General features: G+C 55.0%; 9 protein-coding genes across 9 annotated transcripts; 4 read left to right on the plus strand and 5 right to left on the minus strand.

The window, feature by feature from the left end:
• The first annotated feature begins 444 nt into the window (after positions 1-444).
• BU26DRAFT_513874 (uncharacterized protein) lies at positions 445-2,364 on the plus strand. Its single transcript, XM_033827715.1, has 6 exons — positions 445-861; positions 931-1,144; positions 1,195-1,294; positions 1,444-1,491; positions 1,648-1,893; positions 1,968-2,364. Exons 1-6 carry the CDS (start codon positions 608-610, stop codon positions 2,117-2,119), a joined length of 1,014 nt encoding a protein of 337 aa, XP_033692179.1. The 5' UTR covers positions 445-607; the 3' UTR covers positions 2,120-2,364.
• Positions 2,365-3,794: 1,430 nt separating this feature from the next.
• On the plus strand, positions 3,795-5,876 carry BU26DRAFT_413874 (uncharacterized protein; the record flags this gene model as incomplete). The annotated part of the gene is made up of 3 exons (XM_033823039.1): positions 3,795-4,518; positions 4,873-5,705; positions 5,808-5,876. 3 exons carry the CDS (start codon positions 3,795-3,797, stop codon positions 5,874-5,876), a joined length of 1,626 nt encoding a protein of 541 aa, XP_033692180.1.
• On the minus strand, positions 5,803-7,400 carry BU26DRAFT_513878 (phosphoglycerate mutase-like protein). Its single transcript, XM_033827716.1, has 3 exons — positions 6,983-7,400; positions 6,411-6,902; positions 5,803-6,312 (listed from the first exon to the last, which is right to left on the minus strand). Exons 1-3 carry the CDS (start codon positions 7,159-7,161, stop codon positions 6,216-6,218), a joined length of 768 nt encoding a protein of 255 aa, XP_033692181.1. The 5' UTR covers positions 7,162-7,400; the 3' UTR covers positions 5,803-6,215.
• Positions 7,270-10,785, minus strand: BU26DRAFT_575696 (carbohydrate-binding module family 1 protein; the record flags this gene model as incomplete). Its single annotated transcript, XM_033834361.1, has 4 exons — positions 7,270-7,660; positions 7,712-7,850; positions 7,975-8,241; positions 10,093-10,785. 4 exons carry the CDS (start codon positions 10,783-10,785, stop codon positions 7,629-7,631), a joined length of 1,131 nt encoding a protein of 376 aa, XP_033692182.1. The 3' UTR covers positions 7,270-7,628.
• Positions 10,786-11,086: 301 nt separating this feature from the next.
• Positions 11,087-11,936, plus strand: BU26DRAFT_537011 (uncharacterized protein). Its single transcript, XM_033831385.1, has 3 exons — positions 11,087-11,176; positions 11,248-11,305; positions 11,367-11,936. The coding sequence occupies exons 1-3, from the start codon at positions 11,121-11,123 to the stop codon at positions 11,814-11,816; spliced, it is 564 nt and encodes a 187-aa protein (XP_033692183.1). The 5' UTR covers positions 11,087-11,120; the 3' UTR covers positions 11,817-11,936.
• A 397-nt stretch (positions 11,937-12,333) lies between these two features.
• On the plus strand, positions 12,334-14,877 carry BU26DRAFT_473920 (S-adenosyl-L-methionine-dependent methyltransferase; the record flags this gene model as incomplete). The annotated part of the gene is made up of 5 exons (XM_033825484.1): positions 12,334-12,433; positions 12,531-12,845; positions 12,895-13,657; positions 13,719-13,976; positions 14,025-14,877. 5 exons carry the CDS (start codon positions 12,334-12,336, stop codon positions 14,797-14,799), a joined length of 2,211 nt encoding a protein of 736 aa, XP_033692184.1. The 3' UTR covers positions 14,800-14,877.
• Positions 14,878-15,166: 289 nt separating this feature from the next.
• Positions 15,167-16,394, minus strand: BU26DRAFT_575704 (uncharacterized protein; the record flags this gene model as incomplete). The annotated part of the gene is made up of 2 exons (XM_033834362.1): positions 15,671-16,394; positions 15,167-15,615 (listed from the first exon to the last, which is right to left on the minus strand). The coding sequence occupies exons 1-2, from the start codon at positions 16,026-16,028 to the stop codon at positions 15,167-15,169; spliced, it is 807 nt and encodes a 268-aa protein (XP_033692185.1). The 5' UTR covers positions 16,029-16,394.
• Positions 16,395-17,280: 886 nt separating this feature from the next.
• Positions 17,281-19,079, minus strand: BU26DRAFT_37797 (uncharacterized protein). The gene is made up of 3 exons (XM_033822542.1): positions 17,665-19,079; positions 17,558-17,607; positions 17,281-17,494 (listed from the first exon to the last, which is right to left on the minus strand). The coding sequence occupies exons 1-3, from the start codon at positions 18,840-18,842 to the stop codon at positions 17,439-17,441; spliced, it is 1,284 nt and encodes a 427-aa protein (XP_033692186.1). The 5' UTR covers positions 18,843-19,079; the 3' UTR covers positions 17,281-17,438.
• Positions 19,080-20,507: 1,428 nt separating this feature from the next.
• Positions 20,508-21,694, minus strand: BU26DRAFT_412377 (SAICAR synthase-like protein; the record flags this gene model as incomplete). The annotated part of the gene is made up of 2 exons (XM_033822966.1): positions 20,508-21,359; positions 21,410-21,694. The coding sequence occupies 2 exons, from the start codon at positions 21,692-21,694 to the stop codon at positions 20,508-20,510; spliced, it is 1,137 nt and encodes a 378-aa protein (XP_033692187.1).
• Positions 21,695-21,882: the final 188 nt, after the last annotated feature.

Below are 21,882 nucleotides of genomic sequence, written 5' to 3' on the forward strand. Positions count from 1 at the left end.
ACGAAGACTGTTTCGATGGTTCTAGCGGATCCTGCGCTCCACATTCCTTCGTGACACCAAGCGCGAACGGCGCCTCGCTTGCCAGCCTAGCTCTGCGAAGGCGGGAAGCGGCTAAGAGCTAGGCGCAAACAAGAGGGTGTATACTGCCTTCACCTTAAGATGGAGGGGTCGAAGGAGGGGTTGGGCCAATGATGCGCAGAACACATGCAGTTTTAGCGGTTTCGTCGACAAACTCCAGCCTCTCCTCTGCGCTAGAACCGCTGGTTTGTATTGACGCGTGGATGATGATCATCATGGCCAAAGTGTCTTCGCCGCATTGACCTCGATCCACCCTGGTATGTCCGATGAAGTCAGTGCCCGCCTTTTCCATTGCAGAGGTATTTAACTGTCCCACCCACCGCCGCGGTCACTTTCTCCTCACTCTCGTTGTCGTGGTTACTTGTCCCTAGAGTAACTTGCTCAATTGTCTCAATTGTCCTTTATAAGGTTGCTGCCTTAGACTGATACCTCGTTCCTCAGTCTACGCCTTCGTTATATATACTTACCCTCGGCATCGTTCTTCCTGGGATAACGTTAATACCTCCATTTCTTCGATTGATTCTCAGAAATGAAGTCCTTCGTTGCTCTCGCCCTTGCGGCGTCCGCTTTGGCAAAACCTATGCCGATGCCGCAGTCTTCCACTCCCGACGACTGCTCCGACTCCCATGACGGCACTTTCCAGATAACCGTCCTTAACGTGACCCAGTCGGCAAAGCGTGGTGTTGAGAAACGTCAGCTTTCCGGTACCCTCACGCTATCGCTGGATGGCGGAGTCTTGACGGATCAGGCGGGTCGCACCGGATACATCGCCAGCAACCATCAGTACGTCTTCTTCTGCGCTCTTGGCTAATCTTTCAGAGTCCCGGCGATGTCATCTAACCCGCGCTCCAGATTCCAGTTCGACAGCCCACCGCAAGCGGACGCGCTTAGCACATCCGGCTTCTCATATTGCAGCAATAACACGCTCGCGCTCAGTGGCTCTGCTATCTGGTATCAGTGCTGGTCTGGCGACTTCTACAACCTCTACGATGAGAGCACGGGAGACCAGTGTTCCCCGATCTACATCGTCGCTACAACCGGCGGGGGTAGCACTCCGGTCACCCAGGTTCGTTGCACCAGGGCGCCACGTTGAAAGTGTAGTACTAATCAAGTTAGACCTCGGATGGACAGCCACAAGCGCCTACTCAGGTTACCCAGATTTCTGATGGGCAACCTCAGGCCCCCACCGGGCAGCCCATCACTCAAATATCTGATGGTTCGTAAATTCTCCATTTACTTTCAACGTACCGGCTTGGTCTAGGCGCCATTGAAAGTCACGGCTTCAGCGCCCAATCCGTGTTAGTCCGTGTTCACGAATGGCTTTTCCACTTTAAACACCAGCGCTAATACCGTGGAACCTTTTAGGGCAGCCACATGTTCCTACTGGAGCACCCGTAACCCAAATATCTGATGGTGAGCAATACTCCGGTGCAGCTCGACGCCTCATCGTAGTCTTCTTGTATATCCTGAATGCACTGTGGATGCCGTGTACCCGGGTACAGAAGGAAGTGGAGATGGGGCTTCGCAATACCACAACGCCGCTCTAGATCTCTGCTGACTTAGTCACAGGCCAACCGCAAGCTCCAACCGGCCCCGTGATCTCTCAGATCAGCGACGGCCAACCTCAAGTCCCAACCGGCGGACCCGTTATCACACAGATCAGTGACGGGCAGCCTCAGGTCCCTACTGGCGGCCCCGTTGTCACTCAAATCAGTGACGGGCAGCCTCAAGTTCCTACTGGGCCGGTCGTTACTCAAATCAGCGATGGCCAGCCTCAAGTTCCCACTGGGCCGGTCGTTACCCAGATTAGCGATGGTACGTATAATACCCCATCCCTCCTGTGTGTGCGCAGGATCTATGAAGAATCTTGCTGATACAATTACTTGTAGGCCAGCCGCAAGTCCCCGTTGCCACCGGAAACTACACCGCACCCAACGCCACCACCACCGCTCCCGCAGAGTTCACCGGCGCTGCAGCGATTTCGTACGTTGGCGCTGGTGGTCTCGCTGCAGGATTCATGGCTATGCTCGCCATGTTGTAATCAACCGACTTACTCTAGTTTTCCCAGATTGTTCAGGTCGGTGCCCCAGAATCGATGATGGTGATAGTAATAGTTTGATACGCATAAGGGATACGGATTTGGTTATGACGCGATGCAGACATGAGGCACTCCTTTGGGCACACGACTTAGCGGCATCGTGCATGGTATTTCTTTCATGTACTTAGTTGCATCTCACCCCCACACATTGGGAATAATCGTAATATAACGAGCGGATATTGATCGAGCATTCATCGAGACTTGTAATTACTTTAAGCGGCATGAAGTGGCTGGCTGTGAAAAGTTAAGTGTAAGGAAAATTCGACTTGAACCAATGTTCTTTCTTCTGCTCCCGGGTCGTTACGGAATGTCGCCGTGCTGAAGCTGTGAAAGGGAAGGCAGGTGAAGAAGGCCACCACGCGACGGGGTGGGCGTAGACCTTCCCACACATAGGAGCACGCACCCTTTCCCCAACTATACTCATGTCTTTCAACAAATCGATCAGCGGCACAGTGCCGGAGCGGTGTGGCAGAGCGTCAAGCTACAATAACGCAATATACGATCCGCCAATTCATCATTTCCCGAGAGCTCCGGACAAGGCGGCCTTCCGCACTCATGAAAACCTCGAAGTTTCCAGTCACTTCCGCCTACCCTTGATTCGGCATTCATTGCCTCGGGGGATCTATACGAGCAATGCGCCGCCTTTTTGTGTCGGACCGGTCCGAGCTGTACCTGTAGATGTTGAGTGTGGGAAGCTTGGGACATGAACACGTTCGATTCGTATTCACTTCGTTCTCCCTCTTAATTTCCTAAATCGATCTCGTACATGGCCGATCGTGGAGAAAATAGCGTGTTCTCCAGATAGTGGCCCATCATGCGAGCTTTGCCGCCCAGTTCTCCGAATGCTCGGGTTATTGCGCATTGGGTCGAGGGTGTAGATATGGGAGGGGGAGAAGTTTGGACAACAGAGCAACACGCAAGTAATGGGTCGAGAAGAGCAACAACTGCTGGAGTAATTCGGACTTCGAATCCTCGCTTTGATGTAAAGGGTCAGTTCTAGAAGTACTTCTCAAATTCGACCTTGTAATGTCCTTCCAGAAGTGCCTTTCTTGAACGCTTGACCCTGCGCTCTCGCCTGCCACCACGAGCGAAGACGCGGCTGCCTAGCATACCTATAAAACCGATCAGCGGATTCGGAGGGTAGAATAAACTCTTTCAGATGCCGTGTACACCCTTCGATGAGGTTTGCGCCCTCAGTTCGAACCTTCTGGAGCACCTTCACTCTAGCGACACGCCGTAAGCGAGCACCTGACATGGCAACAGACCGGGGTCCGTGCACAGTCGCGCCTTCCCTCTGCGTACTTGAACCGACCTTCCGCACACAAGCAGCAATTTTCTCTTCTGCCCATCTCCTCGTCAGCTCGTCCGCCTCTTAACGCTGTCGAACCCGCTAACTGACCTGTTAGTTCCTGCTATAGTCGATCGACCCTCCCGCGGTCTCCTCTGCGATTGCCCGCTCAATTGCGTCCGCCTTCCTGACCGCCGGTCACACCTGCAGTTTCGGGCCTCGGGCCAAAAGGACCGGGTAGGCGCTGCTTTGCTCCCTCCGTATCCGCCAGCCGTACCTGACGCAGTCTACAGGCCACCTCCCCGATCCGTCATGGGCGGCCGCCCCAAAATGTACCATTGCGCCATCTGCTCCCGCTCTTTCGCGGCCAAATTCGATCTGCAGCAACACATGCAGCATCACCCGGACGCGGAGCCAGCACAAGTCTTCTGCGAGACGTGCAATTGGCCCTTCGACGACTCCTTAGCGCTTGAGACTCACAAGATCCAGAACCAGCACGGTGCGCCTCTGTTTCCCTGCGAGAACTGCTCGAGGTCGTTCCAGACCCAAGCCGGGTACAACAAACACCGCCAGTTCCCCTCACCATGCTCGGACGCGTTCAGGAAGAAGACCCCGCCACAGGGGCACCCCGCCGGCGGGCTTCGAGTTGGGCCTAACCAGTCTGGAAGGCCTTCAGGGTATGTCGATCTGGACGCTGCACCGGCGCAGCAGCCGAGCGAGCTTCCGTATGACACATCTCCCCCACCAACCGATATCACCGGCGTGTTCTGCCACGGGTGCGAGAATTCGTTCGAGAGCGAAGCTCAATTTGGTCGGCATTTGCTATGGTGTCCCGCGACCCAGGCTGCGCAGTCTCAAGCAGGCTCAGCACATGACCATAATATGTCGGAGCCCTCGACCACGACGCCAACCACTGCGGTGAAGCTACCAGGGTCTCTTGCTGAAGCATCACGGCCTATACAACGCCAGCCGGCAGAGGGAATGTTCAGCAGACTCCATAACGCGCCAGCTGCACCTCCCCTTCGCCGTGAGGCCGCATCTTCCGTCAATGCGCGTACGGCAGTGGCGCCCTCAGCCGAATTTGTGTGCCAGATAGGATTGTGCCAGAAGAGCTTCAGGTCTGACGCTGGGCTGAAGACGCACCAGATAGATGTACACGGCGTGGGCGGCCCGGGTCTTGACATGCGTGGTAGAGATTCGTGGATGCTGACTCAACGAGTACGTGAGCAGCTGAGGACCCATGGCCTGCTTCGCTCGCAGCCGTCGCCACCGCAGCAGTCTCGAAGCTCCCCACGTCTTCGTGGACCCCGTGGATCTGCTACGGCGAGTCGGCCAGCAGGCTCAACTCCTGCGCCGATACCGATACAGATGAGGGCGCCCGTACCAGCACCAGCACCTGTTCCGCAAGCGTCCTCGATTGGCGGTCCGGCCGAAATAGCACAAGCGAACTTCATCTGTGGCAAGATCCTCCGCCTTCTGATACAGTCCGATATCTCCATTCAGGACGATGGCAAGATGATCTGCGGTGGTACTGCCTGGACGCGAATTGGCGTAGCCAAACAACCTGAGGTGATTGGGATGTTTGACAACCTCTGCCACCTCCCCAAGAAGCTCCAAGGCGAATACCTGCCGCCACCCAAGGCGTTCAGGAGCGAATACCAGGCTAAATATCCAGTGTCCGACTTCGAGCCATCGCCGGAACAACTCCCGTCGAAGCCCGGTCTTGGTGTCGTCGCTATCTCGTGCAGCAAAATTGTTCTGGCTGACGGGCGCCTGGAAGTGGTGAAGATCGCAGCAATCGATGTTATTTCCTGCCGTATTCTGATGAACCATCTTGTCTGCACGGATCCGAAGGCCTCGGTCAAGGACTGGCGCACCAGCATCACCGGTGTGGCCAGCTTCCAGGATATTGAAGCCACCCGGCAGGCAGGATACAAGGTGCTGAAGGGCTGGCAGGCAGCTCGAGCTGCTCTGTGGAAGTTCGTCGACAAGGAGACGATCATCGTCGGCTACAACCTTCGGAGCGACCTCGATGCACTGCGAATGATTCATGGACGTGCCGTCGATGTTGCGAAGTCCGTGGAGAAGGCGGCCAATGGTCCGCTTTCGAAGCAGCAGCTGAGCCTAGAGAGCCTTTGCCGTGATTACCCTGAGGTTCACCTCAAGGCAGACCCCGTTTACGGTTGTGATTGCCTGCAGAACGCGTTCGCAGCTCGAGAGCTAGGGCTTTGGATCATCAAGGTACGTATAAACCCGATACACAGGTACTCCCTGTTGAAGACCTCTAAGAGGGGCTTTTCCGAACCCAAAGAGAAGAGGACATTTACTAACAGATGATGGCAGAACGGCGACAATTTGGTCAAGCGCGCCAAGCAGAAGTCTCTTGATTATCAGCGAGTTATGGCGGCTTAGGTCTCCGACTCTTGCGACAAATACGGTACTACAATAATGCGACTGGTGAACGACGACTGGATTTGATATATGGAATCGAATGGATGATGAACAGGCAATCAGGAAAGTCAGGCAGTGTGATGTGATATCAAGGTAGAACAGGCGATGGACCAAGGAAAGGCAACGGATCGTGTTTTGTAATTAGGCGCCTTCGGACGCATAAATATGAGACGATGATACTCACTTCGGTGTGGCTTGCCAGCTCGACAATTGATAAGGTTCTGAAGCCCTCGAAGAACAGACATCCTCATTCCGTGTCTACGATGGTAATCTGAGACTGCTCTTTCTCTAATGTGGACGCTACTCTTTCTTCTTTTCCTCCTCCTTCTCCACCACGTCAACGACAAACGCACCGCCCAGTAATATAGCCGGCTCCTCAATATTATGGTGCTCGTAGCTGCGTATCAATCAGTCAGTCCACATCCCATACTTTCCTCCTCTACCCCCTCCAAACTCCCCCCGTCTCCAAATCCCGAAACAGAAACAGAAACTCACCTCAACGTCCCCACGCCCCCCGCCTCCAAAATCAAACTCGGATTATCCTCCAACCTTCTCCCAATCCACCTCGCCGCAAACGCCCTCAGTATATGCCCATGCGCCACAATCAGCACATCATTCGGGCCGGTGCCCTTCCACCCGGCATCGCGCCCAAAGCGGCCCTTGTGGTACTTCGCGCGCAGCTCGCGGATCAGCGCGTCCAGGCGCGCGCTCACGTCCTCGGGCGCCTCGCCGCCCTCGCACCCGTCGCGCCAGATGTCCCAGTCGGCGCTCAGGCCGCGCGCGGCGCGCGAGGCGCGGATCTGCGGCGACGTTCGGCCCTCGTAGGCGCCGTAGTCCCATTCGCGGATCAGCGGCGTGACTTCGATGGAGGCGTTTGTGCGAGGGTTGAGCGAGGGGGAGGGGGAGGAGTGCCAGGGGTAGCGGTCGCGGCAGCCGAGGTCGAGGAGTTCGAGGGTGCGTTGGGCGCGGTGGCGGGGGGATACGTAGCTGTGTTTGGAAGCTGCGTGTTAGAGTCTGCGTTTTGTGGGGGGTGGAGTGGGAGAGGACAGGGGAGAGGGAGGAGGTACATGTGCGCGAGGTTTCCGGGGACTATGAGCCTGTCGTCGCCGACGAGGGCTTTGCCTGTTGCGCGGATGCGCTTCTCGCCGTTGGCGGTTAGGGGCAGCTCGGTGGTGCCTGTGTGGCGGCCGTTGAGGGACCATTCTGTTTCGCCGTGGCGGATTATGAAGACTCGCGGGTCGGGCATGGTGTCACACGGAGGTGCGAGCTGGAGCTGGGAGTAGGTGGTTGAGATTTGGGAAGGACGAGAGTTGAAAGGAGCGCTGGAGAGGGCGGAGAGTTAATTGGGTGTCAATTGGGGGACAACTATTATAAGGGTAGGGTGATTGGGGCCACGAACAGGTGTAAAGACCAGAGGTAACTTGAAGAAAGTTGCGGAGATCGGCGGAGGTTAGAGGGTGGTTATGACGATCCGGCCTTGGAGGGGTAGCTCTTGGGCGCCCCACTACCTAGGTATGTACCGCATATGTAAGGAATCAATCTGTCGAGTCAGCCTTATTCAGCTGTTTACACATTTGAGCATCATGAAGATTTCGTCAATCTCCTTCTCTATTGAGAGAACGTTCGACTTTTGCGAAAATCTTGAGATCTGCGCAACGTGCTCGTTGAGGTGGGAAGTGCAAACCAAGGTACTCGCGATTACATCTCTCCACCTTACTCATCCGCAACGCATTGGTAGTAGAAATCTACAGCAAGTCAATCGGGTACCGATTTACTGGGTCTGCAGCGAGACTTACCGTTCTGTTCAATGCATGTAGCGCCGGATACGCACTTCGTGCACCCCGTCCACGATTTGCCGTCGTAATAACCCCCGCACTGGTAGTAGAGAGGGACAGGACATCTCGTGCTGCTCGGTCCAGTCTCCTCTGTCTGCGTCTTGGTGGGTGGTAATTGTGTCGACTTGGTTGTCTAAGCTCCCAGTTAGCGACAGAGTTCAGACCCAGTGTTACATAGAGGGAGATCGAAAACTGTGACGGTGCGCCCAATATGAGCCACTGACCTTTGTGGGCTTAGTCTCTGGTGGTGGCGTAGATTTGCTCGTCGGCGGCGGAGTGTATTTGCTTGTTAGTGGCGGCGTGTATTTACTCGTTGACAGTGGGGGAGTGTATTTGCTCGTGCTGCTCGTCTTCTTTGTCGATGACTGCGGTTTTGGTGTTGTGGTCGGCTGCGGATTCCCTCCGGGTATGGACGGTATAGTGGTTGGGATATGGAGAGTTGTAGGAGGATAATCAGTGCATTGTGGCCCAAGACATGTGATCGTGTACGTCTTGTCTCGCTGTCGTTCTTCAAGGTTCGCCGGAGCCTGATGTAGTGTAAGTGCACCCTCGCCACACCTGCTGTTCAGTCTTAGAACTCACTCCAAGCGCCAACGTGAGTGAAGAAGAGAGAAAGAGAGCAACGGTGGACAGCTTCATGTCGACGGTCGCTTATTGAAACCTCGGTCGCGGAGGGAATGCGAAGTGGAGAGTATGTGGAGGACAATGATGGTGTCGTGAGCGTATATTCAGCGATATATATGCGAAATACCGTCGATTCAGCGAGCCTTAGGAAGGTTTATCGTCAATACGAGCACTGGCAACTGCCTAGCTTTTAAGTATATTGCTCTGCTTGTATACGGTCCCATAGAACAAGCTTCCTCCAACACGGTGGACATCGATCTGGTCCCCTCTAGCGTGGTGAGAAATCTTTGCAATACATCTGCGGCTGTGGAATACAGAAGCCGATACGGATTCGGGACAAGAAGCGGCATGGCGGACAGGCCGGAGCTCGCGAACGCAATATCGGACGCGCTTAGCGTGGTGAGATCAAGAGCTCGACATGGTGTTGCACGACAGCGTCGATATGAGTTCCAGGTGGACGCAGGTAGCTCCTCCTTCGTACGACTAGTAAGTATGACTTCTTCGAGGACATTCGATGGTCATTGAGTCCTGCAGTCCTCAACGCAGTCCTAGGAATATCCGCTATCCGGGAATCCAGATACCAACCTCACACGAGGAAGCGAGATCCAGCAAGAACGCGTGCGGAAGTACCCGAGTACTATTTTTGTTGTCCCTCCTGGCGAACAGGTGAGCATTTATCCGCAAATTGAGCTCGCCTCCATCCTTGGCATAGAAGCTGGCGAGATCGTTTGAGCGCGATTTGAATATCTCCGCGAGACAGTGGACTGATGAGATACAGAGATCTTGGAGATAGTGAGCCGGGTCGCAAAGGCCGATTGTGATAGCTGACAGGGGCCTGACGTGGTCTCGGGCCCTATTTGTGTGCAGGTAATATAAGAGTGCAGGCCAATGAGCTTGTTGTAGAGGCTATCTAGAGTGGCCCGGATAAAGGGAAGAGACTCTGAATCCATATACTGGTAGCCAGCGGTCTTCGCCCAGGATTCTGGGACGTCAACTCTCGATCGTGGGCAGGCACCGCCGTGCTCCACGAGATAGATTACTCGGCTTGACACATAGATCAATATTGGATGATAGGATGGTAGGAAAACATGTCCCACCGGTGAGTGCGTAAATACCCTATGATGTCAGGCCTCTAATGTGGAGAAAGGTGGAGGTCAAGCGATTGAAGGCGAGATGCTCGTTTAGCAAAGAGCGAATGGTTGCGCATTATGTAGGCCTTGCTGACGTGCATCCGAGTTCTGTCGGTCATGAGCCTCTAAGGCTGTCATCCTGAGTAGTTCAACACTGCGGAAGCGGTTACACATCTTATGGAGAACCGGAGGTAGGCTTCTGGAATAGAGAAAGCGTACCTTTTGGATTTCTGGTTCATGTCACTTCCTTAATCCAACGTTTCTTTGCCCTGGGCTTGAATTATTCCTTCGGCTCCTAGAAGCTTTTCGGAGGACATTGCGTAGCCGCGTGGGCCAATATCCAATACCTGTCCATCACCCGGCGATTTTAACACAGCTATATTGCGCAGGAGACGCTTGTCCGCCGCGACGTAAGCACATGGCTTTACGCTTTCGTTCCCCGACAGGGTTGAACTCAAGGGGCGAAACCGAGGAAACACCCTCTGCTCGACATGCCATTGTTCGAGATGGTCGATCTCTTCACCCCTCACATTGACTCAATACGCCAACGTCAGCCAATAGATCTCCAACGCCAATCCATTTCCTGACAAGCATTGCGCCAGATGGCTTCAGCTTCCTGTAGTATCCCTCCTCCTTCCCGATGATTTCAAACCCTCTCTTTTTGTACCATTCCAATCCATCCTCGTTTGCCTCCCATACATGTGCAGTCACGCATTTGACTCCATGTTCTTTGGATGCTTTCGCGATGATCCTATGCAGGAGATGCGTAGCTATGCCGTGTGACCGATACGGCGCGAGAAGACCGAGTGTGGAGATGTAGAGGTTCGCTGAGGGTAATAGTCGGCAGCGTATAGCGCCTATGAGACGGGGCTGCTGAGGATTCCGGAGTTGCTCAGTCGATCCGTCAGGACGCCACAGAGCCATGAGAGTTATCCCATGGTAAGGTTCCGTCATCGACTCGGTGTAGAAGGCCGGCGGGTATGGGACAGGGAGCATCAAGGCGTTGAGTCGCTTGAAGTCGGGGACGAGATCCTCGGTGAGCGGCACAAACAGCACGTTGGAGGGAAGCAGAGGAAGAGAGAAAGCTCTAGGCACGAAAGACGTCTGTACTTCAGAGCAGGGTGCGGATGCCTCCAGGGACACACTTCTGGGTGAGGCGACAGGCGCTTCCACCTGCCGCGCTGGCAGGAGAACCGTGTCACTTTGGACGACTGCGGGCTCCTCTGCTCTCTTGGCTGTAGTAGGCTTCGTCAGCCATGCTGTGATCGAGGACTGGACCATCGCCGGAATCTTGGTGTTAGCAACGCGATTGGGGAGGCGGATCACGGCGCCCTAGGTTAACTAATTACGCCGTCTCCAGGAACAAACGCCGTCTTCAGAATGTACGTCTGACTAGTGTCTCCGTCGGAGCCGACACGCAACAGCGCATGATTAAACAGAAGAAGTGAAAAGGGAGGCGTGTAGACCGTGGGTGACAGATCCAGACGTGTTGACACGCGACTCAGCCTTACCGGGTCCGGGCTAGCGCTGCTGTCGATCGCCAAGGCCAAAGTCCAACTTCCGTCGGCTCCAACAACCTCAGCGCAAGCAGAGTCCGCATCCCCGGCGCATCCACAATGGGGGCAGAGAACTCCAAACCCGCAAGCGACGTCTCCCAGCACGTGTTCTCGTCGTATGTCTCTCTTCGATAGGCCAATTGGTCGCCTCTGCCATTTCCCCGAGCTGATAAGATTTTCCGCGCAGAGATGCCCCCGTCCGGTTCTCGAATGAATTGGTAGATTCGCTGCAGAAGAACACCCAGGTACGCTCGTTCATCATCAGTCTGAAATGGGAAGCTGCGCTAATACCAATTGGTGCTCCAGACCAATTCCGCCCGGTCAAAGCAGCTCGAACTGCAGTACCAACAGCGCCTGACCGCCGAGCTCGAGAAACTGCGCGAGAAGGAAGCCCAGAACCTCTCTAAGCTCTCGGAAGCCCTCTCTGCGGAAGCAGAGAAGCCTGCCGAACCCCCGACGCTTGCCGAAAAGCTCAGCGACGCAACCTCCAGTTCCTCAACCCTCGCAGAGAAGCAGAGACAGAAAGACATGAGCCGGGAAAGCGTGACCAAGGAGATCGAGGCGCTGAGGAAGAAGCTAGATTCACGCAAAAAGTTGGAACAGCTGGACCCGCAGGTGGCGAAGGCGCAAGAGGAGGTAGTGGCTTGTTTGCGGACGAAAGATCGGCGGCCGCTCGACTGCTGGAAAGAGGTGGAGACATTCAAGAGGGAAGTCGGCCGACTGGAGAAGGACTTCGTGGAGAAGACAATTAGGTGATTGTGATAACGTTTGAGGCTTGGTACACATCAAAGCCTTGAGTCCGGTCAGGATTCTGTACAGATAGAGATGAAGTGTGCTAGTAACCCACAGAGCAAAAGTCCTTGAGCATACCCTCTCCTTTTTTGTCCCTTCCTCCTACGGTCCGTTCGTCATCTTCAATTGCCGCATCTAAGTACGTTCTTTCTCTACTATGAGGGCCCTAACCCAGTTCCTTTTGTTGGTTAAATAAGCCTTAAGTCATCCACGTCGAACCCACCTTCACCTCTACCATTATAGTCTCACTAGCTTCACCGCAAATTACGGCTAGCTGCGTCTTTCCTTCACTTTGTGTAATGACCCACCCACGCTAAAATGCCACAGTAAGGGCCACGGCAGACAAAATATAAAAGTCCACCCTTCACCTCTCTTTCCCCCTCTTCTCAGCCCTACCTCTCCGCGCTCTCAACGTCGACGCTCTTCCTCCGCACGACGGCCTTCGCCCATGGAAGCTCTCCATCTAGGTCTAGCGAGAAGTATGGCGAGTCCAAGGGGCAATCCATTCGTCCTCATCTCGGACGATGATGACACAGAAGTGATTGCGGATTCCTCCGACGAGGTTGAGCTTCTGGACTACGGTGCGTACCCCTCCAGCTCGCCGAGCTGCTTAGATGCACGCTAACCAGTATAATGAAGACACGGATGGCAGCGGGGACGAAGTAATCACAATTGAAGATGTCGAGGACGCGAGTGATTCGAGCTCCAGTCCCAGTTCACGCGGAAAGCAGGGTCCTTCATCGGAAGTCTTCAAGAACAGCCACATACGTCTCCCAGACCTCGAAGAGGAAGAGCAAATCTTGACCGACGGCGCGGTCATCAAAATTGGCAGCACGTGGGAGCTGAGAGATCCTTCAGAGCGCCCGGAAGACCAGTTGCACAGCGGCGACTTTCTGCGCGTCCAACACATCATTCGCAACGTTCAGACTGATGAGGTCCGACTGCGAGGATTCCGGTTGCGGCGGACCAAGTATCACGGGCAGATATTCGACTGTGGGCGTGTCACCGAAATCTCGCAGAGTGCAGACTGACTATGGCGTAGGGAAGACAAATGAGTTGGTGATGATTCTCCACGTCGATGAGCATGACACGAGATCTCCCTTCATACAAGGGATGATCGATGTTCCCGTCAAGGACCTGCTTAGGATACGCGATTGCGTTCTCACGGACAAACCCTATCCGCTGCTCAGCTTCCGCAACGACCTCAACGCAGGCCTCTACCACGCGAAGACAAAGCAAGAAGTCAAAGAACACATCTTCCACCACAATCGCCTTGTATGCCGCCACGTCAACGTCCTCGTTATCCACAAGAACGGCAAGCCCTACGGTGGGATCGTGCGGCACGTGTACTCCCACGAGGCAGATGCTCGCCCTTCTTCCTCTTCTGCGTCACCATCACAATCTTCTCGAGACACTTCCATCTCGATCGAGGAAGAGGGGGACGTCGTGATCGTTAGTCATCGCGAAGCGAATTCGAAACGCAAGCGACGCGCACGTTCTGACTCCATCGAACTGCTGGAGCAGCCGACCCCACCAAAGCGACCGAAGTTTCCAACAACGAGGGTTCGCTATACGTTCGGCGATTGCTTCTGTGGCGCCGGTGGAGCGTCTCAGGGTGCCAAGCAAGCCGGCCTCATCGTGACTTGGGGTCTCGACAATGACGAAGCTGCGATCGAAGCATATGGACGAAATCACTGCGGTGCACTTCCTTTCCATTGCGATGCCCATAACTTTCCACCCAAAGGGGCAACGAAAGGAGTGTTGAAGGTGGACATTCTTCACCTCTCACCTCCGTGCTGTTACTGGTCGCCCGCCCAGCAAGTATAACTTCTCTGTTAACGGAATTACATGCTTATTCTCATACAGCACCTGGGATGGCCCAAATGACCAAGCTAACTACGAGGCGATCTACACCGTTGGACCGATCCTTGCCAAATGCAAGCCTAGGGTGGCCACCTTGGAGCAAACCTTCGGTCTCGCGACGTCTACGGAGCACAAGAAGAACTTTCTGCTGCTTATGAACGACATCATTCGGGCAGGTTACGATTTAAGATACACCCTTGTTGATATGTCCGACTTCGGTTTGCCGCAGTGTCGTAAACGCCTCCTCATCATTGCCGCGAGGTAAGAAGCATGACAGTTCGTCTCGATGTTCAATGCTAACCGTTGCAGGCGCGGTACTCCCCTTCCACCGTTTCCGAAGCCCACCCACGGTACCCGAGCAACCGGTCTGAAGCGGTTCGTCTCCGTCGCGGATGCTCTGCAACCGCTTGAGCGCCTTGGCGACCGTGCGCTAAACGACGAGTACCATCGACCACAAGACTTAAAGCCAAAGAACAAGACGCCATATAATCCTTATACCAGCTTCCTCAAGGGGTGCGTTACGACCAGCGGTGGTGAGAACTACCACTACTCTGGCACGCGTCGATACACAGCGCGTGAGATGAGTCTGCTGCAGACATTTCATCTTAAGTACCGCTTCTCGGGTAGCCGGACTCAAGCGATAAAGCAGATCGGCAATGCGTTTCCGCCCGTTATGGCTGAAGCCTTGTACCGCGAAATCGCCAGGACGCTCGAGGCGTTCGACCACGGTCTTATCGGTGCCGAGGACATCATCGACGATCTCGATGCGTTCTTAGAGAAGAAGGGTGTTGTCCTCCCGGAGTCGCTATCCGCTTCTCAATCCGCCTACTCTGCCGCATCGAGTTCCCCGAAATCGCCTTACCGGTACCTTGTTCGCAACGACTCGTCATCAGTCCTAGGCACTACAAACAAGACCTCCTCTATCTTTGGCCGAAAGAACAACATTGAGCCTGCGGCGTCGAGCTCTAACAAGGCCACGCGCTCGGTCTCGTTGCCGTTCCGGGCATTTAGGAGCCGCCAGCAAGTGCTCGTTGAGGCCGAGCTAGCTAAAGAGAACGGCGAGCTTATAGAGCTAGAGGAGTAGCGGAGCGAATGCTTGTCATAATTTGGGTTGTCAACGCCATCGCGGTCTTGCGCGTTAATAGGTGTTGCTGCCGCTCGGCTACGTCTTGGTAGACATGCGCATGGCGGACTGGACAGTTGGGATTCGAAAGTGCGGAATGCAGAATAGAGTAATGGACATCTGGTCACAGATATTGAGCTGACATTTCGCGATATGGTGAAGTTGGAATAAACGCCGGCACTGCGACTTGCGTATGGAGGAGCCGATCATGTCCGTGTCGACTAGGAAGTCTCTCCTACGAAGATCCATCAAATTCTGCAGCGTTGGCATCGGGACACCTCTTTCTTACCTCACCACCTGAAGCGTGATTCCCTCTACATATCCACGCCTAATCAGTCCCTAAAAGCCCGAGGGCAGAACTTCCCGCCCAGGAAATGAACGGCGTCAAATCCGTCCGCCCCTCTCCCTCGTTCTTATTCTCGGCCTCATCCTCAACCTTCGCGTCGTCGAACACACTCAGCATCTTAGCGATCCGAATCCGGCTCTGGGAATACATGACCTGACAAGCCAGTAGCAGGAGGCTCTTCTCCCATAGCACTGCGGGCTGGACGACACAGCGGTAGTAGCAGTCCGGGGACTCAAAGCTGACGGTAATTTGCTTGAGTGGTAGAGCAGCGAGCGTCTGTGCGAAGGAGCGGTTCTGTTCGCATTTGATAAAAGAGATCAGGATCTTTTCGGCGGAGGACGAGGCGGGGATGTTGGCCGTGAGATGCAGGGTCCGGAGTTGGACCTCAACGGGGGCGGTGTATGTAGTGAGGAGGGAAGTCAGGGAGGCGACTGTGAACCAGTCAGTGGACATCATGGAGTGGGCATAACAAATAGTCTGGCTTACCATACGCCGCAGCCCCAGGCTCCGCCTCCGGAAAGTACAGCAAGTCAATCATCAAATGGCGCACCAAAGGCAGCTGACTCGGCAGGAGCGGCGGCTCAAAGCGACCGGCCGGCTCCTCAGTGATAGCAGTAACATAGAACGTATTCTTGCCGAAGAAGACGGGCTTAGCCTCGTCATGGATCTGGCGGTTGGCTCTCAGCACAGTGGGACCAAGACCGTATTTAGCGCCTTTCCGCGCCTTTGGGCCCTGAATGGGGCACTTCGCGACGAGGAGGTTCTCGTAGACGTGAATGCGGAGCTCGGGCGGCAAGCTTTCGAGGAAGAAGCATTTGGCGGCGAATGGATCCTCTGGGGGCATGTTGAGAAACGGAATAGAGCTGCTCGGTGTTGTTGCAGGGCCTGGAGGGTCTGGAGAGCCTGGAGGGCTTCAGAGGATCGTCGGCTGCTACCGGGTCGAATAGCGGTTTGCTCGCTCCGGCGTATAATTGTATTGAATACGGACAAATTGAGGTAGTGTTGAGGTGGGTCAACCAGACGAGCGAGTGGCAGTGCTACGGGTTGCGAATTGGTAACGTTTTAGTCCGGATGCACGGCGTTGCCGTTTGCTGCGGGATCCTACGGGCGTTTTCACTGCAGCAATCTGGCAGGCACAGGAAAAGAGGAGGGAGGGGCGCTTCTTGTACATGGCATCACGTGCCCCCATCCATTCCTTGGAAGGTTCCAATGTTTCTCCTCACACATCCATGCACTTCCGTTTCACCCTTTACAAGCCCCGCTACAGCTGCATACCAAACCATGGGATTCACTCGCAATACCTTGCAGATCAGGCAAGGCGCTTGGGCCTGCAGTTTGGCTCAGCCTTCCCAAATGCCCCGGTGGATTTTAGCTTCCATCTAGCTTCTCTAGAACTTGAAACAAGCACTTCGGGCCCACAGCGGGAACGCACGTGGGGTGCTAAAGCAGTAGTTAATGAGAGATACGGCAATCCAGACTGTGCACTACGGGTTAAGGCTCAACAGCATAACAGATAGAACTTCACCAAATTCGAATTCAACTTCATTGCAGTGTACCGCAGTGTACCGTAGCTCGTTTATGAGATGTCTTCCTGAAAACCTTCCGCCCGAGCCTGTTCCTTTCAGGCTACCAGTGACCATCGGAAGTGGCTCCGATGACACGCTTGCATATTTGAGTAAAGAGAGCCGCCTCCCGTGACATGAAGGCTGCAAGGAACCCGTGCAATCCCGAAGCAGATGCAATGTGCCAAACAGGAAACCGCATAGAACAGCCTCCCGATCCACTCTTAGATGCGCCTTGCCCGTCCTTCGTAAATTGTGCTTCGTGAAAAATGGACATTGTCGTGAGTCGTTCGTTGTGCATACAAGAATGCAAAGAGACCCAATCTACCCTTCCGTATCGTAAAGAAAATGGATGAACAAGCCTTTGATCCGGCATTTCCAGGTACTATTAGAAGTCCGCATCGCGTCTACTGGTACCGCGCCTCTTCCTTGCGGCTCGATGGTGGCCGTCTGAACCGGACTCGCTATAACCGTCTGAATCGTCATATCGATCGGTTCCGCGTCTGTCGCGGGATGGCGACCTAGAATAGTCCTGTCTGCTGGTTCGATGCCGGCTTCGGCTTCGGCTCCGCTCTCCTTGTTGAGATGCTCCGCGCGCGGTCTTCTTCCTAATAAAAGCAACCGGATTAGTATGACACTCAACGGCGAACCAGCCGTCATCAGCACCAGCATTCCCATGCCACGCTCTCCACTTACTTCTCGTATTTCTTCTCCAACTCCCTGCCGCCGATCGCGCCGATGCCTGCTCCTACAAGAGTACTTAGCGTCCCATGTCCCATTTGTCTGCCCGCAAACCCCCCAGCCAACGCACCTCCCACCGAAGCCGCCAGGTTTTTATCATGCAGGTCAAGGTTCTCGAACCTGCCGCGCAACTGATCAGTAACGCGGCTACGAGAACGACCATGATGACCAGCAGACCTTGCCCTGTGATGCTTGCCGTCATCTTTACGGTAACGGTGCGAGGAGGAGGTACTGCCATGGCGGCTCGGAGGTTGGTCGTAGACGGCGAGCTGGGTCTGAACCTCGGGATACGGGTCCCGGGGTAAAGAGGGCTGAGACTGCGACTGATGCCGGTAGAACGGGGGCGGCGATGGATAAGCGTTCCCAGACGCCCTGTAGCCTGGACTTGGGGACGTGTAGTCGGCGGGATTGTAGGGAGCATAACCTGGATTCGGCGGCGGCGCCATAGCAGCGTTCACAGGAGATGGAGCATACGCAGCTCCTGGTGTATACCGCGCTGCGGTAGCAGATGTTGGCTGAGGGGAATTAGTCGTTGTTCGATGGAGCACTGCCGCCAAAGGCGGCTCATAGGATGGCGTGAAATTTGCGCCAAGCGGAGAGCCGCTACGAAGCGCGTCTAGGGTAGGGGATGGCAAGGCAAGGAGGGAAGCAGTTGACAGCTTTGAAGGAGGCCTGCTCGTCAACCTCGACGGAAACGAGTTTGGCGATGTCAACGTAGAAGACCCAGACGGAGCTGTGGCACTTCGAGGACGAAAGGCATTATTTACCTGAGGCGGATACCCATAATCGGGCCTGGCGGACGATGCTCGCCGGTCGTATGGGTCGGGATACGCGTATCCGGCTGGCGCGGCCGATGCTGCAGCACCAGGCGGAGGGGCATAGTCCTGCGGATTGTAGGGCCTGTACTCGGAGGCAGGGGGAGGAGGGAACTGAGGCCCACGCTCTGCGCGATCCATCTGGGCGTGCTCGTCGTACTCTCCGTCCGAGTCCCCGCTGCGCTGCTTGTGCCTCCCGCGGCTTAGGCTACGACTCAAGCTGCGACTGATGCTACGTCCCAAGCTCTTTGCGCGGCGGCGTCGCTCTTTGCGCCTGTATTCCTTCTCGTAGTCGGTATCGTCGTAGCCACTGTAGTCGGAGTAGTCGGTCGGAGGGGTTCGCTCGCGGTGGGATCGGCGTCTGCCGCGGTCGCTCTGCCTCTGCTCGCTCCTGTAGCGGTTCTCTCTGATCGGCCTGCGATTTGTCTTCGTTTTCTTCTTCTCTGGCGGCGTAAAGAAGCCACCTGGGATTGACTCCCAGACTTTGTCAGGAAGCCTGTCTGCGCCGTAGTGCAGCGCTTTGAACGCTAACGCAGCCATCTTTCAATAGGGCGCCCAGCAGGGCTGAAAACTGGTTCTGAGAGAGTGGCGGGCGGTTGATTGACGTAGGAGGGCCGCTGTGATTGGCGAGCAGCGGGCGCCGGTGAAGCGCGAGGAGCCTGAAGAGGGATAGCGTGTGAGTGGTCGGCGGAGAGAAGATCGAGTAGTGTAGTGTCGGGGCTCGAGTGTAAACAATAAGTGGTGGTGAGGATATGCGGGAAGAAGTTATGGCGGGCGCAGTGGGAATACTGGCAGTTTTATGGATTTGCCGCCGGCGAGTCTGGAAACGAAGTGACGATGGGTGTGGGCAGCTGCGCTCTCGCCCGGGCCCTCGCGCTGCGTGGCATATGTGCAGGCGCGTTAAGATTTGTGAGATCTACTGACGTCATGCAGCGCTCGAGAACAACTCCCGGGCCTGGCGCAGACAGAAATGGCACGGCAAAGGCAAAATGACGCGGCCGCCCATTGGCTAGAATGAGGCCTGCGCAAGGGCACTGCCGGTTGGCCTCTTCACCGCTTGGCCGCACGGCCTCTCACGAAAGAGCCTCCGGAAAATGCCACCAAGATCGTCAACCGGCCAACGACACGTCGTCTGCGGCACAAAAGCACTTCTCTCCGCGGGGTCGCTCATACACATCTCCCACAGTAATTGCCGTCAGAGTTTTCGCTCTGCTCCCTCTTAGACGCGACTGCGATGGAACACTCCAGACACCCCAGGGGTTTGTTGATCTCGTGGACACTTGCATCCTCCAAGCTTCTGACGCAGCCCAGCGTGCAACGACCAGTCGGGTACTTGTGGGACCCGTAAAAAACGCTTTACTGCCGGCTTTCGAATCACCATCGCGGACCCTGCTGATGGCTGCAGAAACCGGGCTCTTTTAGCAGCCAGAGCCCTGTGCTCGTGTCCCCATCGTGTCTTCCCCACAGCAGACTTAGCTCGTGAGCTTCGCCCAAGCCACCACGGACCACGGATTAATGCCCGATGACGAAATGTTTCAAGGCACAGCTTCACCGCCATCAGAGAACGACCCTTCCAATATCAACCATGTCGAACATAACACAATAGCCCACTCTTGTGCTGAATGCATCAGCAATCCAAGGTTCATGAAACGTCTTCATGTCGTCAGCAAGTCGCCTTTCCCAGCCCCATCAAGCTCGGCCATGTCCAAGGTCAACCCTCTCCAAATTGCATGTAGTCCAACGTTCACTTGGCGGCTTACACGCGCACCCGACTTTGCATAATTGTGCCACGCCATGGTTTGTTGCCGCAACCGTGAACAGGAGGCTCCGAACGAGATACCACCACATCGATATTGCTGAAACCCCCGCCCAACGGTAGCATCGACTCTTCTTGCCCTAGACAATCTCAATGGACTTGTCATCTAGGTGCCATCCTGTCCACTAGCTGGATCATGTGCTGCTGATTGTTGGGGGTTGCGACTGCCTACGTGTCTAGCGTGCTGATCCACTCGGTTTCAAACATGAAGGGCTGCGCGCAGAATCGAGGAAGCCAGAGAGATGGATGAGTTGCCACTTAAGAACAGAAGCGTAAAACCATGAAAAGCAATCTTTAGCCGCCTGGGTATCGATGTGTGCTTACAGAATCCCAAACTCCTTCGCCCAATTAGCACCCAAATGGAAACAGTTGAACGCCCAATGCTGAGCTCATGCCTGCCCAGCGCTTTCAGGCGGCGGACTCCGCACTTCTCCGGCTGGTCGCCCCGTACTATCTGGAACCTCCACAATGGTCTCAACCATGCTCAAGAATCTCGATCTGTACTCGTCGGTCGTCGTGGTAATGCTCATTGGGCCGTGGTCCTTGCCGAATTTCAAAAAATTGAAGGAGTTGACCAAGCCAGTCAACGCCTGCGCCTGGAGCGCATCTTTAGCCCAGAAAAAGTCAAGGAGAACGGCACGGTAGATCCATTTGTTGTCGCGGGATACAAGGCCGGTGCGCCATGACGATCCTCTCCCGGGCGGAACGGGGATTTTACTGTTCTCTGCCGAAGCCATCGATGCAGGATATCGGACGAGGAAGAGACTGTAGTCCACCGCATTCGAGTCTTGGAGAATCTTAGTGTCCCTTGATATCTGGGCGACGAGTTCCTCCTTCTGGTCGATTGTCACGCGAACTTTGTCGGGGAACTCGTCTATCAGGCGTTCCTTCACGCTTTCCGGTGCTAGCCTGCCGCCGGCGATGTCGCGCTCGGGGTAGAAGTAGTCGTTAGGCTTGAGATCATACGTTTCCCACTTCTTTTGATCATCTTTCGCACAGCTGGACTTGCCATACAAAATATTCTCCATAATGATGTGATGTCCTGGGGCGGATCCGAGCGCAGCGCCAATAGTCGGTGTGGGAGAGTATAAGAGATCTGTTATGCGCACTAGGAGGGACGTGGGGTTGAGCTCCATGTGCTCAACGTAGGGATAGAGGAGTCGGGTACGGAAGAATGACTGCTCGAAATGCCGCGGCAGAGACTTGATAAGGAACTTCGAATTTGGTGTCGTAAAAAATGTCTGCAAGGACCTCAGCTCGAGCGATAGAAGACACACCGCAGCAAACCTACCGACCCTGAATATCCTAGATCTCCCACAGCGACGAGATCCGTCCGTTTCCCCTTGCTAGGCGAACGGAATGACTCAGTGTATTCCTCTTCCTCGATTTGCCATATCTCGTTTCTTAGCTTCTTGAAAAGTGCGGCACGATATCGCGAAAGAGTGAGATTGAACACTTGGAAGAAGGCGAATATACGCGCGAGGAGCGAGGGTCGTTTGTCGGAGTCCTTCGCGGGATTTGGCTTGAATATCGCTCGTAGAATCGAAGTACTGATCAATCGCTGCCGGCGACCCATTGTGACGTGTAAGAGCAGTTACGCTGGTTGCGCTACGCAGCCAGAAGACGATGTCGAAAGAAGGTCGGTGATGTGCGTTTGGGATCAAGGCTGGGATTGACAAACATTACGTCATTTGAACTTGGCAGTCACATGTAGTGGTCTTTGCCCAGGTGCCCATCGTCGTCCTCCATGTGAAGACCGTCAAC

Source organism: Trematosphaeria pertusa (assembly GCF_010094035.1).
Source record: "Trematosphaeria pertusa strain CBS 122368 unplaced genomic scaffold BU26scaffold_1, whole genome shotgun sequence".
Classification (NCBI taxonomy): domain Eukaryota; kingdom Fungi; phylum Ascomycota; class Dothideomycetes; order Pleosporales; family Trematosphaeriaceae; genus Trematosphaeria; species Trematosphaeria pertusa.

Coding starts and splice junctions, on each gene's coding strand:
- BU26DRAFT_513874 (XM_033827715.1), top strand. CDS start 608: ATGAAGTCCTTCGTTGCTCTCGCCCTTGCGGCGTCCGCTTTGGCAAAA. Junction 862..930: donor TACATCGCCAGCAACCATCA/GTACGTCTTCTT, acceptor CCCGCGCTCCAG/ATTCCAGTTCGACAGCCCAC. Junction 1,492..1,647: donor CGTAACCCAAATATCTGATG/GTGAGCAATACT, acceptor ACTTAGTCACAG/GCCAACCGCAAGCTCCAACC.
- BU26DRAFT_513878 (XM_033827716.1), bottom strand. CDS start 7,161: ATGCCCGACCCGCGAGTCTTCATAATCCGCCACGGCGAAACAGAATGG. Junction 6,903..6,982: donor CCCGGAAACCTCGCGCACAT/GTACCTCCTCCC, acceptor TTCCAAACACAG/CTACGTATCCCCCCGCCACC. Junction 6,313..6,410: donor GGGGGCGTGGGGACGTTGAG/GTGAGTTTCTGT, acceptor ATTGATACGCAG/CTACGAGCACCATAATATTG.
- BU26DRAFT_537011 (XM_033831385.1), top strand. CDS start 11,121: ATGGGGGCAGAGAACTCCAAACCCGCAAGCGACGTCTCCCAGCACGTG. Junction 11,177..11,247: donor TCCCAGCACGTGTTCTCGTC/GTATGTCTCTCT, acceptor TTTTCCGCGCAG/AGATGCCCCCGTCCGGTTCT. Junction 11,306..11,366: donor CGCTGCAGAAGAACACCCAG/GTACGCTCGTTC, acceptor TTGGTGCTCCAG/ACCAATTCCGCCCGGTCAAA.
- BU26DRAFT_37797 (XM_033822542.1), bottom strand. CDS start 18,842: ATGGCTGCGTTAGCGTTCAAAGCGCTGCACTACGGCGCAGACAGGCTT. Junction 17,608..17,664: donor GGCAAGCATCACAGGGCAAG/GTCTGCTGGTCA, acceptor GTTGCGCGGCAG/GTTCGAGAACCTTGACCTGC. Junction 17,495..17,557: donor CCTGGCGGCTTCGGTGGGAG/GTGCGTTGGCTG, acceptor GTACTCTTGTAG/GAGCAGGCATCGGCGCGATC.